General features: G+C 33.4%; 1 protein-coding gene across 1 annotated transcript in view; it reads right to left on the minus strand.

The window, feature by feature from the left end:
* The window catches only part of LOC129738327 (uncharacterized), a 124,297-nt gene that overhangs the window by 28,151 nt on the left and 82,276 nt on the right, over positions 1-13,870 (minus strand). The window contains exons 17-19 of the mRNA XM_055729511.1: positions 12,816-12,882; positions 12,384-12,606; positions 2,018-2,380 (exon numbers count right to left, since the gene is read on the minus strand). Of these exons, the coding sequence (XP_055585486.1) occupies positions 2,018-2,380; positions 12,384-12,606; positions 12,816-12,882 (653 nt within the window). The remainder of the gene's footprint in view (positions 1-2,017; positions 2,381-12,383; positions 12,607-12,815; positions 12,883-13,870) is intronic.

Raw genomic sequence — 13,870 nt, forward strand, 5'->3', positions numbered from 1 at the left:
TTTGAAAAACACTTGCTAATAAAGGTTTAACATTCTCACTTGATAAAATTTTTGCCATAAAAATCATGGGATCTGACAATTCCTCTCACTTGTTGTAGAGGTTTCTTGCTAATTAGATCTCGCAAATCCAGATACGGCTGCATTATTAAAAATTGTCATAATTATGTTAGAGTTTGAAAATCCAACCATCTGAAGAGTCAAAAGAACTTGCATAGCCCGTTTGCCGAGCAACTCTTAGACCACATTTTCCTAAGAGAACCATTTGTGAAGCAAATTCACTCAATCGTGCTTTTGTAACTCAACTGGATTTCGACAGATTTGTATGAAATTTAGTGTTTCAGATTTTTTTGTCATTTTTAAAGAATATGTCTATTCAACGTGTTAGAAAACATCAACGTTTTTTCAACCGTTTATTTAATAAAATAAAACGAGATAATAGATTTTTTTCTTTTTTTTTTGCTCGATGCGTTTTATTCTATAATGTTTGGTAAACTAAAGGAATGTGATTAAACTATGAAAAATAAATTACTGTTTGTGAAAATGGTTTTAAAACAAATGACGCATGAGGTTTACAGCTCAATTTTTGAAGTTGAAGATATACAAATTAATTTTCCATAAGAGAGATCCTTAAATTTTTTACTTGAAATACGCCATTAATTTGTCTATATAAAAAAAACCAAAAATGATTTTTATTTTGAAAAAATAACAACATCACTCGATGAAAAAAGGAAAATATATACAACAATGATAAACATAGCAAGAGTATGAACAAAAAAAAAGAAACACAAATATAAAAAGTGAAACAAATTCCAAAAACGACACGAGTTTATGATAAAAGAAAATTATTAAAGTAAAAAAAGTTTGACAAAAGTTATAAAATTACAGAGAGGACAGTTCATGTACATAAAAAAATAATAATAGCAAAAAATTTTTTAATAGTTTTATCGTGTTTCTTAGTTTTGCATGTTTACTCAAATTTATTTACAATATTAGCAATTTTTAACAAAACAAAAACTAATTTTTAATTAGAAATGTTACTTATTCTACTGGTTAACTACAAAATCTAAAAGTTAATTGCTTCAGAATATGTTTGAAAAATCAAAAGTCGAAGTCCAAAACACGATTTGATTGCTTCTGGTGATGTCCAATAACAAATAAAATGTTTCGCATACATTTCATCTTTGAATTTTTGAGTAGTGCTTTTTTTTTACCGGAATTTCGGATGTAGTCCAGATAAGAAGTGAGAAAATTAAAATTTTCAAATTCTCTGGATATGTGCGGGAATTTCTCAAATCAATTTTTGATCGTCCCTTTTAATTTTTTGTAGCAAATTTTTATTTATTTTTCTCGAGGCTGAGGACAGGATTAACCAGGGTCACCCATAAACACAGCAGGTGGTGAAGCAAAGAAATACTGTTTCATCTTGGATCGACCTTTGGAAGATCTGTTTTTCAAGATTTTTTTATTTTTTATATCGATTTTTTAGCCTGGAAAAGTTTGATTTGTTTGGTTCCTTTTTCAGTAAAAAATTTTCGATGCAAGATAAGCACAACTTTGAAGTTTCCTTTTTCTGCTACTTTTCTAAAAAAGCTGCACCCCTTTTTTAAAATGCAAAAGGTCGATCATCTAGTTCCGATTTTGCAGGTGGCTCGATCCTACGTTTATTATCTGAATCGAACTTGGAAATTGATCTTTTTATGATGATAGAAAGAATACTCAATTTTGGTTTAGAAATTAATAATAGTACACAAAACCCTAATTAAAAATACAGCATCAGAACTCAAAATCCTCAATACGATTCAACTGATTCAACCTTTAAAAATCTAGTTCAAAAATAATATGCAGAATCAGAAGATAGTGTAATCATTAGTTTACAAAACACCTACAAAAATAGTTTAGAAACATCGATAGTGATCCGAACAAAATTGATATGTATGATCTAACTGCAAATATGCTTGACCTATATTTCTTGTGTTGATGAAAATTTCTTAGATTCTTAAATCTGAAAATAACTCACGACAACTGCAGGTACTGGAGGGCGTATCATGTGCTGGTGCTCGTCCACTGACAGCTCCACCAAAAGCCGCCTTCACGTTATCCAGAATACTTCGTTCGTCGACATTTTTGTTCTGCGTGGCCATCATCTCATATTTTCCCCGAGCCATAAGCTTTCCCTCCGCGACTGCCAAAAACACTCCCAGCATCAACGCTTGAACCCACCAACATCGCCGCAACCCATCTTCACCACTTTTGGTTTTGCTAATGGAAAACCTCATTTTCGAAACAGCACCACTTTTTTTTCTACCACTCAAACGCTGTTTTTTTTTGGTTGGCACCGAAGCAGGAAAACGCTTTTTTTCGGAGGCAGATAACAGTTTTTCTTACGGGTGAAAATTGTATTCAGAAATGCAACAAAGTTAAACTCGTCTTCAAGCTACTGGAGCTAGACATTTTACACCAAAAATAAATTATCGTGTAAACCTCTATTTTCAATTTTTCGTTTACTAATATCACTTGTTTTTTTCTTCTATTGACATTCGATTGACTTCACGAAACCAAAAATCTCCCCCAACTATTTCATAAGCGCTTTCTCGACCCACAATTCGGCAACAGGGAAACTTCACACGACCTTCAACACATCACTGAGTCAAAAAAACAACAACACCAAATTTAATTCACAGCTCCCGGAAGCACGAGAAAACACGTCTTAACCGGCCAAAGATCTTGGATTGAACTGTTCAGCAATCGACCTCTCCAGCCGGATTGAAGGCTTATTTTCTTTCTTTTCCTCACGGTTTTGGGTAGGTGGTGGGCAATCTCCGCAGGTGGGTAACTTTATCACTGCGCCAACCAAGGTCTCTCGCGCATTCTCTTGGCTCTCTCGGGTGGAATTGCGCGCTACGCGTGGGACTTGAACTTTCTTCTACGGGAACTTGATAGATCCATCCATCGATCGAGCTATCATCGTTCCATCATCTGGCTAGCAGAAGCGCAGCATGATGAGAGATCTGTGATCAGAGATCCGCGGGATCCCCGAAACCGTTTGCCGAAATTCCTACCTATCTTCTGGCTGATTTTTGCTGCTGTTCCCGGCTGGCTCCCCAAAACTGATGATCGGTTGATAAATGCTCAGAATTGATGATTATAAGCAATTGATCAATTTAAGCAAGCATCGATCGATGAGAGTTTTAAGCACAATTAATTCTTAATAATTAATTTGTTAATTTCATGAAGAGTGGCCAATTGGTTTAAAAAAAAAGACTGTTACATGCAGGCTGACAAATCTGGAAAAGTCAACAACATAAAAACCTTTCATGACTTTTTGTTTTAAGCAGTTTCTTTTCTTTTATTCTTCTATTTATTACTTCTTCACTATGAATGCATTCTTAGGTAATTAAAGTCCAATACACTTAAAGGATCCTTTGAAGTTCGGATTTGACTGAGTAACTCCCTGAAATTCATAAAATATTCAAATTCCTGCCTGTTTTTGACTTTCAGTTTCAGAAGTAAAATAAAAACTGATATAATTAGCTTTAACGCACGTTTTACATGGTTTACGCACGACAGAAGACATTTTAGAGCTAACATGAAAAGCAAAAGCACTAGGAAAAAATGTTTCACTTTTTGCTCTTTTGAATCAAGTTTTGAGACAAACTTTGTATGAGACAGCTGTGACAATTGTAAAACTTCACATCTTCAATGAAGGTGTCAAGTCACTATTTTGAAGTTTAATGGTACTTTCTGGGTGATTTCTTCAAAAAATGGCATGTTTTCATTATTGCAAAAGTTGCAAACAAAAAAACAAAACAATAATCTATATATATAAAAAGCAATTATCTGTATGTTTGTTTGTTTGTTTGTTTGTTTGTCCTCTATAGACTCAGCCGTTTTAAGAGCTAGAGGTCTGAAACTTGGCATGGATGCTCATTAGGTCCAGGAAGGATGAAAAATGTTTTCAGATTTTTGGATGACCCCTTCTGAAAGGGGTCGTCCATACAAGACAAATAATGTTTTCGGGATATTGACGTTATTTTTCGTCTGATTGTGTTGAAAATTTGCACATGAGAGTTTTCAAAGACGAGCAATCGGTTACAGTTATCAAATTTTGCGTCAGGGGCCGGCCAAAGGGGTCGTCCATATTCACTGATTAATGTTTTTGCGATATTGGCGTTATTATACATCGGATTGTGATGAAAATTTGCACATGAGTGTTTTGAGAGACGAGCAATCGATTACAGTTATCAAATTTAGGGTCAGGGGTCGGCAAAAGGGGTCGTCCATATCAACTGATTAATGTTTTTGCGATATTGGCTTTATTTTACATTGGATTGTGATGAAAATTTGCACATGAGTGTTTTGAGAGACGAACAATCGATTACAGTTATCAAATTTAAGGTCAGGGGTCGGCCAAAGGGGTCGTCCATATTCACTGATTAATGTTTTTGCGATATTGGCGTTATTATACACCGGATTGTGATGAAAACTTGCACATGAGTGTTTTGAGGGACAAGCAATCGATTTCAAGTTTCGAATTGCGGATCAGAAGTCGGCTGAAGGAGTCGTCCATACCCAACTTTAATGTTTTTGCGATATTGACGTTATTCTACATTGGATTGAGATGAAAATTGCCGCATAGGAGTTTTTAGGGACGCTCTTTTGCTTTCAGGTTTCAAATCTTGACTCAGGGGTCGGCATAAGGGGTTATTATCTGTTCAATGTTTTTACGATATTCTCTTGATTGAGCATAGAAATGTAATGAAAATTGACACATGGGAGTTTAACAGAAAAGATAATTGATTTCAGGGGTCAAGTTTTGAATCGTGGTCAAAAAAAAAAGGCCGTCCATGTTAGTTGCTCACTGTTTTCGCGATATTGTCGTGATCATGCATCGGATTGAGATGAAAATGTTTAGATGAGGGTTATAAACTATGAGCAATTGACTCGGCGAAAGGGGCGTCTATATTCACTGTTCACTGTTTTCAAGTTCCTGACGTTATTTTACATTTAATTTTAAAAGGAAAAATGGCACAAGGGAGTTTTGAGGAACGTAAAATTGGTTTCAATTATCGAATTTCGGGCCATGAGAGGGAAAAAGAGGGCTTCATCGAATGTTCAGTGTTTTGTGCAATAATTTTGTTGAAAGCAGTTAATTGATACCAATTTAAGTGTGAAGGTCAAGCAAAAGAGTCGTGCACATAAACAAATAGTACATGTTTCTGCCATAATGTCTAGATTTTGCAATCGATCGAGAAGAAAACACTCTCACATAAATTTTAATAAAAAGCTAATCAACAGTTTAATTTGAATTTCAAGTAATAGTAATATTAGCGACTTTAAACACTGTTGAATTTTTTCCCTAAAATTGTCGAAAGAATGTTTCGAATTCATTTTCCAAACTCATTTTGACGTACCAATGATTTAAAGCGAAACGAAGTTCGTACGGGATCAGCTAGTATTTACATAAAAAAAGGACAATCTATTGAACTAATTTCTGTTCTGCGCAATGAGTTTTTGTGAGAAAAGTCCATTTCTCTTGAAAATTTTCTTATAAGAGTTCTAGCAAGCCCCTTTTAATATGAAACGATAATTTTATGATGCATGGTGGTTGTTGTTATTAGCAATTTAATGGATCTGTTTTAGATAACCGTTCAAAACGAACCGATAAAATTTAAAAAATCATAAACTACCAACTTGAAGAGAAATTTTACTTACAAGTTGAAAGTTAAAAATCTACATTAAATTAGAAAAAAATATTTTTCGCAAAAGCTTTTCTTGTAAAGCTAGCTCTTTTAATTACCTTTCTTTTGATGTTATAAACATACAAATTGGATATATAGCGGTCAAGTTATTAACAGATGTTTGCAACAAATTTGAATTGATAAAATATTTTTCATTCAAGTTTTCTCCTCATCAACTTGTCTACAAGCAAAAATATTTTATTCAATCTAGTACCCCAAGACTGGGCCAGGAGTAAAAAAAGCGCGCGCTTTGATCAAATTGTACACAGCAAAAAAAGATGTAACGATGGATGATGTAATTTCTGGGGACTACAGATTTCTGTTGTGATAATACATCTAAATGATGTATACAACGCGAATACGTCGTGAAGTGTAATATCACAACCTTCAATGTGATATCGCATCAAGTAGTCAATGTGTTCCTCTGTTGACGTTCAAATTTGAAGTCATTTCAATAATTAAGAAACGGATTGCAGACTTCAGCTACATTTGTTTGGCCTGTAAGTATTACCAAAAATAATTTAAAATATAAGCAAACCCACAGCTTGTAAAATAATTTCATTATTTTTCATTTTTTAGCAAATTTGGCCCATATGGATCAGCGGTACAAAACATATTCTTTGACTCCAAATAGCCGGGTACATCAAGACAATGTAAAATTAGGTGCCATTTGCGACTCAAGTTATGTGCAGGTATTTGATGTAATATCGCAATACTTTTTTTGCTGTGTATGCAAGTTCTCTAGATGCCACGTTTTTCAGATTGCATGAAGCTAAAACTTGAATAGGAACATAATTTTGATTTAAAAACTGATGCATTAGTATTTGAATAACTTTGTTCCTATTCTTGCGATAATTAAACTTTATACATCAAATGATTGATAATAAACAGGGCTACATTACAAAGAAAAGATTTTGTAAAAAATATTTTTTTCGGATTTACTGTAGATTTTAAACCTTCAACTTGTAAGTAAAATTTCTGTACAAGTTGGTAGTTTATGATTTTTTAAATTTTTTCGGTTTGTTTTGAACGTCTATCTAAAACAGATCCATAAAACAGCTAATAATATCAACCACCATGCATTCTAAAATTAGCGTTTAATATCAACAGGGACTTTCTAGAACTCTCATAAAAAAATTTTCAAGAAAAATTGACTTTTTCACAAAAACTCATTGCGCAGAACAGAAATTAGTTCAATAGATCTAAATTTTGGCAAAAATACTTGAAAATGCCTGAGGAACAACCCATATGAGTCCGGCTCTGATCTGCGAAAAAAGTCGAAAAGTGATCTATAGCATTTTACTCAGCTCAAGTTCTTATCGAAACTTTCAAGTTTCATAGTCGAAGCTCGATAGATGGCTGTTCAACTTTTAAATTATACCATAATAAAAAGTATTTCTAGAGAAAAGGCGATCATTTTATACCTACCTTTTAATTATTACATTCCCCAATTAATATTTTAATATTGCCTATATTCTTGATGTAAATTATGCTTGAAATATTTGGATGCTTGGAGCATTGAACTTAAGCCTTCCACATGATAGCTGAACACGTTTCCTTTGAAACACGACCTGTGGCTGAATTGGTGGTTTTAAAGAACCGGATTAAATAAAAATCTGTAGACTTTTTAAAATTAGCATTTCACCAAGTGAACTGACTTAAAATGGTTGAATTGTTTTTATCAGTCAAGTTACAGCATTTTTTATACTTATTAATATCTAACGCACTTCTAATTTGATCTTGAAAGCATGTCGTATGGAGAAATTCATATATTTATTTTGTTTTTGATATGCCATAAGAACTCAACCAAAGTCATGAAAAATTAAACATTCAGATGTTGAATTTCAAAACATATTTTAGTTATTTTTTTTGTCTTTATTTACGAGGTTTTCAGCATATTTTAGTTATTGCTCATACCTACATTTGATATTTAAATTTATGAGCTTCCCGTTCTTATTATTCACTTTAGCATAGAACAGCTCTCAGGCACCACCCCTCTTTAACAAAAATTTAAAAGATCGATCTTGCTGAGATCGATCCTTTTGCTTCGATTTTTTAGGTGAATCGATCCTGGAACCATTCAGCTAAATCGATCTTTTCCAAAAGATCGACTTATGAGTTTGCGAAACTAAGTTGGTTCATCGAATTCCGTATTTATTTAATTTGGACTTGTACTAGCAAAGCCAAAAAAGAGAAATGTTATAAATTGACTCCTTGACTTACCACTAATTTATTTTAATGGGTATTAAGATAAACGGATCTGCGGAATAAAGAAAATTTTGAATTCAAAAAAAATCGTATGGGCGTGTTTCAAATTGGAATTGCTCTCTCTCAACCTACGTTTTTAATAAATTGGTAAATCTTAATGTTATAGTTTCCTATATTTAAATTCTGTATCGAGGTTAATTGCTTCTATTCACATTTGTTCCCATTAGACTTTCTCCAGAATTTCTATTGCTGCCTTTCACCTCTCCCAGGAAGGTTTCTTGTTTTACGAATCTGATGAGGCTCATATCACACCGGAGATTTTCTGTTCCACTGATTGCGGTATAAGGTTGATGCAGCTGATGGATTGAAAGACCAGTAGATCTAAACAACTTCTGGCGTATTTTCCTAGTTGGTTCGAGTTCAACTGTTAACGAAAAGGTTATTGAATCGCAGTATCTTTATTGTTATTAAAATGCAGTGTTCGGCACAAAAGTGCTAATCCGCTAATCGCTAGTTTGTCCGCTAACTTTTTGTTAGCGGTTAAATTTTGGCGCTTAGTTTTGATTAAACTAGCGAATTGAAAGTTCCTCGAATCGAAGACCGCTAACTTTCATATACTTGCATCAACATTTCGAATTATTACTGATATTATATACTTCTTGTCATTTGTCTTGTGTTTGTCAGTTAAGGTGATATTAAGTTTCATTCTGATCCCAATATGCGCTGCAAGCGAAAATTGGCACTTCTAATGATCTCAGTGGAGGAATGCGTAATAGAGTCAGAGGAAATGTGTATTCTGAGTCATTTTTAACACTTTCTTTTCGCAACATTCATAGCAAACAATAAAACTCAATATGTAAATGGCGTTAAACAATACAGAACGATTTTCAACATCCTTAAATCAGTTGTTTGCTTTAAAGTGGTTGAGACATTTTTTATTCACAATACATTTTTTTTTATTGATTCTACATATCCTTTCATATGAAATTAAGATAAAATCACAATAAAATAAATTGACTGTTGAATTGTTAATAGTTCATTTCTGCCTTCGTTTTAATCTCGATTAGATATTGTATGAATGTCCACGTTTGGCAATGCTCCATGTGTGAAAAAAGTGAAACTGGTTAAACATTTTAAATGAGGAAATTAAAAACAAAATAATCACAAAAACAATTGGAATAAATTACACAACAGATTTCGTGCAACAAAATTGCATACTATATATTTAGCACAAAACCGATATATCGAGTAAATTTTAAATAATGAAGAAAAGGAATATAGTTCACATCTTCCACATTTTTTAAATTTGTTCTTGTGATTGTTCGGAAATTCGATTGATATTTATTTAATTTTTAGAACACATAGAGGTGATTAAATTCTCATCTTCGACAGATTTTGTTTTGCTTATATAGGTAACTAGCTGACCCGGTGTGCTTTGCTACACCTTCGAAAAATTATTGAAATTTGTGGTACCTACTTATTTAACTTTTCATTTATCTGCAATGAATTTTCCATTCAATTTTAAAATCATTCAAATGTTTAATCAAAATAAAATTGCAACTTTTTTATTTTGAAATCTTAATCTTTAAATCCATTTTATGACTCTGGATTTTTTTGCTTCATAAGTTTATAACTTATGCCAGAATATTTTTTTTAGATATCGAATCTTTGCTGCCCCTTTTTAATGTGGAGAGGGTCTCAAACTATCATAGAAACATTTTTTGCAACAAAATAACGTCACGGGACACTTTTTTAACCTATTCGTTCTTGAACTATTATCCGAATTGTGAGAGTGACCCCCTTCCTTATTCCTATATCCCTAATGGAAGGTAGGGGGTCTCATAACAGCAGATAAACACTTCTTGTAAAACGAATAATCCCATCTCATATATGGCTCCATTCTCGATAAGTTCTCGAGTTATTTAAAAAAATTGTTACCCTCTCCCCACTGTATATCTCTCCTCTGGCAAGAGAAGGAGGTCTCAAACCATCGAAGCAATATTGCCCGTACACAAATATGCTCCCATGCAAATTTGGTTCCATTTTCTCGATTAGTTATCGAAATATTAAAAAATAGCTTTATGAGTGACCCTCTTCCCACTTTGTATCGTTCCACTGAATGGAGGGAGGGCTGCTAAACCAACAGGAAAACATTTCTTGTGCTCGATTACCCTTCCATGCCAAATTTGGTTTCGTTTGCTTTATTAGTTGTCGAGTTTTGCTATGAAATTTGTTTCGGAGCCCCTCTTTCTACCTATCCCCTAACTAGAAGGGGGGATCAAGATCAAACATACCGTGTATTCAAATACACTCCCATGACAAATTCTGTCCCATTTGCTCGATTTTATAATCGTTTCCATGTCATATTTGATTCCATTTGTTAGATAAGTTCTTAGAGTAAAAACAATCGTATGTGAGCTCTCGTCTTCTCTAACTGTATCCACAATGTAAGGAAAAGAAGTCTCAAATAAGCAAATAACCATTTTATGTATGCAATTGCATTCCCATGCCAGAGCTGTTTCCATTTGCTCGATTAGTTCTCAAGTTATGCGAAAAATTGTTAAGAAGCCTCATTCTGTTCAAACCTGGAAAGAGGCAGTAGTACCAAATATCCACAGAAACATTACTTGTACTCAAATACCCTTCCAAGCAAAATTTAGTTCCATTCGCTGGATAAGTTTCCGAGTGATGTATAAAATTGTAAAGGAGTACCCTCTTCCCTTAAGATTTTCAGACTGGAAGAACGTAGGGTTCTCAATATATGATAGAAATCTTTCTCGCAATCAAATACCTTCCCACGCTAAATTTGGTTCCATTTGCTTGATTAGTTTTCCAGTAATGCTGAAAATTGTTGAGGAGCCCCCTTCCCCTTTCTATCTCCTCACTGGAAGGAGAATTTACAGAACATCAAATCGAAAAGAAACTTAGTAGTAAAACCTCATACATACGAATGGAACTAGTTGGCACTGCATGTCAAAAAGTTTTCCTGAAAATCGCCTATAACCTACAAGAAGTGATTTCCAAAAATGGAGTTACAAAAAAAAGGGGAAACGATGATATTTTGCAAAATAAAAGAATATCGTTGCGATAGGAATTTCACATATCTTACACAAAACCTCTCTTTTCTGCATAGATAAAATGCTTAAAAATTATAGTTGAATTTCAAAAAAGCCAAAGTTTTCCCCCAAAAAGTATGAATATAAGAAACACTATAAAAAGTTTCGAGCCAATTTGACAAATTTAATCTTTTCTATATAGACAACGGCAGATTGGATCCAATTAAAGTGAAAGTCAGGTACATTCATTGAGCTCATTTGTTAAGTTAAAGCTGCGAAATTTAATTACTGAAAAAACAAAAAAAACCAAAGCTCGTTCCATTTTTTGATCTCTTTGCTCTAAATGCTCAACGTGGGGTCCAATCAACCAATTAGTAGGAGGTACCAACCTATAGATACAGATGAATAGATGGGAAGAAAAACATTCCATCTATTCGAAACGAGATGAATAGCAGCAGCAGCAGCAGTCAATTGAATAGGGCAGGAATGGAGTGTGATCAACTAATGAAACCTGCCCTGGCTCAGGGATTTTTTTCGGAAGAAATGTATAAACCACCTCACTTACTGCTTTAATTTAGGCACTTTGTATTGACGCTTTCGAAGATAATGGGAGCCGTTTTATTTCAGGCTTTGATAAGAATTGTTGAATAGTGGGATGTAGTAAGATGGAATTTCACAATTTTTATTTGATTGTTAATGAATTTAAATAGAAATAATTAATCTGGATGATTGCTTACCTTACTTCTGGTTAACCACAGTTATATTAGTTACTTAAAATTGTTTGAAACTATTGCTGTTCCAAGAAAGCATCACAAAATACTCATTGAAAAGCAGTAACAAACTAGAGAGAAAATAGTTCACTATCCATGGGTTTGTTGCTTTATTGCCCCGAAAGAAATAATTACCATGAATGTCATCTCCATCTTTCGAGATACAGTGCTTTGGATTTGCGATAATTCCATCTTCATTTCCATTTGTGACAAAGCACAATGCAGCCATACATTGTTAAATTACGTTTCAACCATGAAGAGTTACATATGCTCCAAATTGAACTGAACGGGAAAGCTCAGTCATGTTTTAAGTGTTTTTTCTTCCTATCTCTTCCTCTCTTCCACTTTAGTGTCATTCATGTTCGGAACATCAGAGCAGGTTAGCTGGCTAATCACGTTCTCGATTTGTTTCAGATCCTTATCGACCCTTAAAGCTCAACCCACCATACTGAAGACTTCATTCCGTTTCGTGGGGAGCGTGCGCGCTCATTTGCGGGGCATCAGCGACATGAATCTTGTGATCGGCGCTCCAGATTGAGGGTCTGTGCGACTTTAAAAGATTTCATTAACTTCGAGAGTTCTTCGGAAACATCTGTGATGGCATTCGGTACCGTACGGTGGAACAACTTCGACTCCAATTGTCGCTGTTATCTTGGAGTTCTGATACACTCGTGTTTGGGGTTTCTCGATAGCGCCATTCAGGTACCCCACATTAAGATACACCACGAGATTATTGGAATAGTTTGGGAAGTTTGTCTCAACTTTCTCATAGGCATCCCCCAGAGATGTCTCTTGTCTCAGCTCAGAAGCTCGCTGGGGCTCCCTCGTGAGAAGCTGAAACGCAAAGCAGGAAAAAGTGCATCAATTGGCATTGTCGTGCGTGTCATCAGTATGGGGAATTGTTTTTTGGTAGGTATTCAAGATGATAGCAGCGCCTTCATGTTTTAGCTTTTCCTTACTTCTTAGCTCTGGATCTCGTGAACTGATTTGTTTGCTTTAATTGCGCGACTTAATTTTCAACCCAATGAACTCACTCCACTAACCTGAATGTTCCAAGGGAGGCTTTCATGTTGTTTTTCTTTGATTTGGTTTAGAAGAAAAGAAGAGCAACTCAAAACAGAAGAAAAATCATTATTTAGGTTTTTGGAAAGAATAAGAAAAATGACAAAAATGACAAAAATGACAAAAATGACAAAAATGACAAAAATTACAAAAATGACAAAAATGACAAAAATGACAAAAATGACAAAAATGACAAAAATGACAAAAATGACAAAAATGACAAAAATGACAAAAATGACAAAAATGACAAAAATGACAAAAATGACAAAAATGACAAAAATGACAAAGATGACAAAAATGACAAAAATGACAAAAATGACATAAATTACAAAAATGACAAAAATAAATAAAATGACAATTGTCATTTTGTCATTTTTGTCATTTTTGACAGTTTTTTATTTTTGTCAATATTTGTGATTTTTGTCATTTTTGTCATTTTTGTCATTTTTGTCATTTTTGTCATTTTTGTCATTTTTGTCATTTTTGTCATTTTTGTCATTTTTGTCATTTTGTCATTTTTGTCATTTTTGTCATTTTTGTCATCTTTGTCATCTTTTTCATTTTTGTCATTTTTGTCATTTTTGTCATTTTTGTAATTTTTGTCATTTTTGTCATTTTTGTCATTTTTGTCATTTTTGTCATTTTTGTCATTTTTGTCATTTTTGTCATTTTTGTCATTTTTGTCATTTTTGTCATTTTTGTCATTTTTGTCATTTTTGTCATTTTTGTCATTTTTGTCATTTTTGTCATTTTTGTCATTTTTGTCATTTTTGTCATATTTGTCATTTTTGTCATTTTTGTCATTTTTGTCATTTTTGTCATTTTTGTCATTTTTGTCATTTTTGTCATTTTTGTCATTTTTTGTCATTTTTGTCATTTTTGTCATTTTTGTCATTTTTGTCATTTTTGTCATTTTTGTCATTTTTGTCATTTTTGTCATTTTTGTCTTTTTGTCATTTTTGTCATTTTTGTCATTTTTGTCATTTTTGTCATTTTTGTCATTTTTGTCATTTTTGTCATTTTTGTCATTTTTGTC

This window comes from Uranotaenia lowii, chromosome 1 (assembly GCF_029784155.1).
Source record: "Uranotaenia lowii strain MFRU-FL chromosome 1, ASM2978415v1, whole genome shotgun sequence".
NCBI classification, from domain to species: domain Eukaryota; kingdom Metazoa; phylum Arthropoda; class Insecta; order Diptera; family Culicidae; genus Uranotaenia; species Uranotaenia lowii.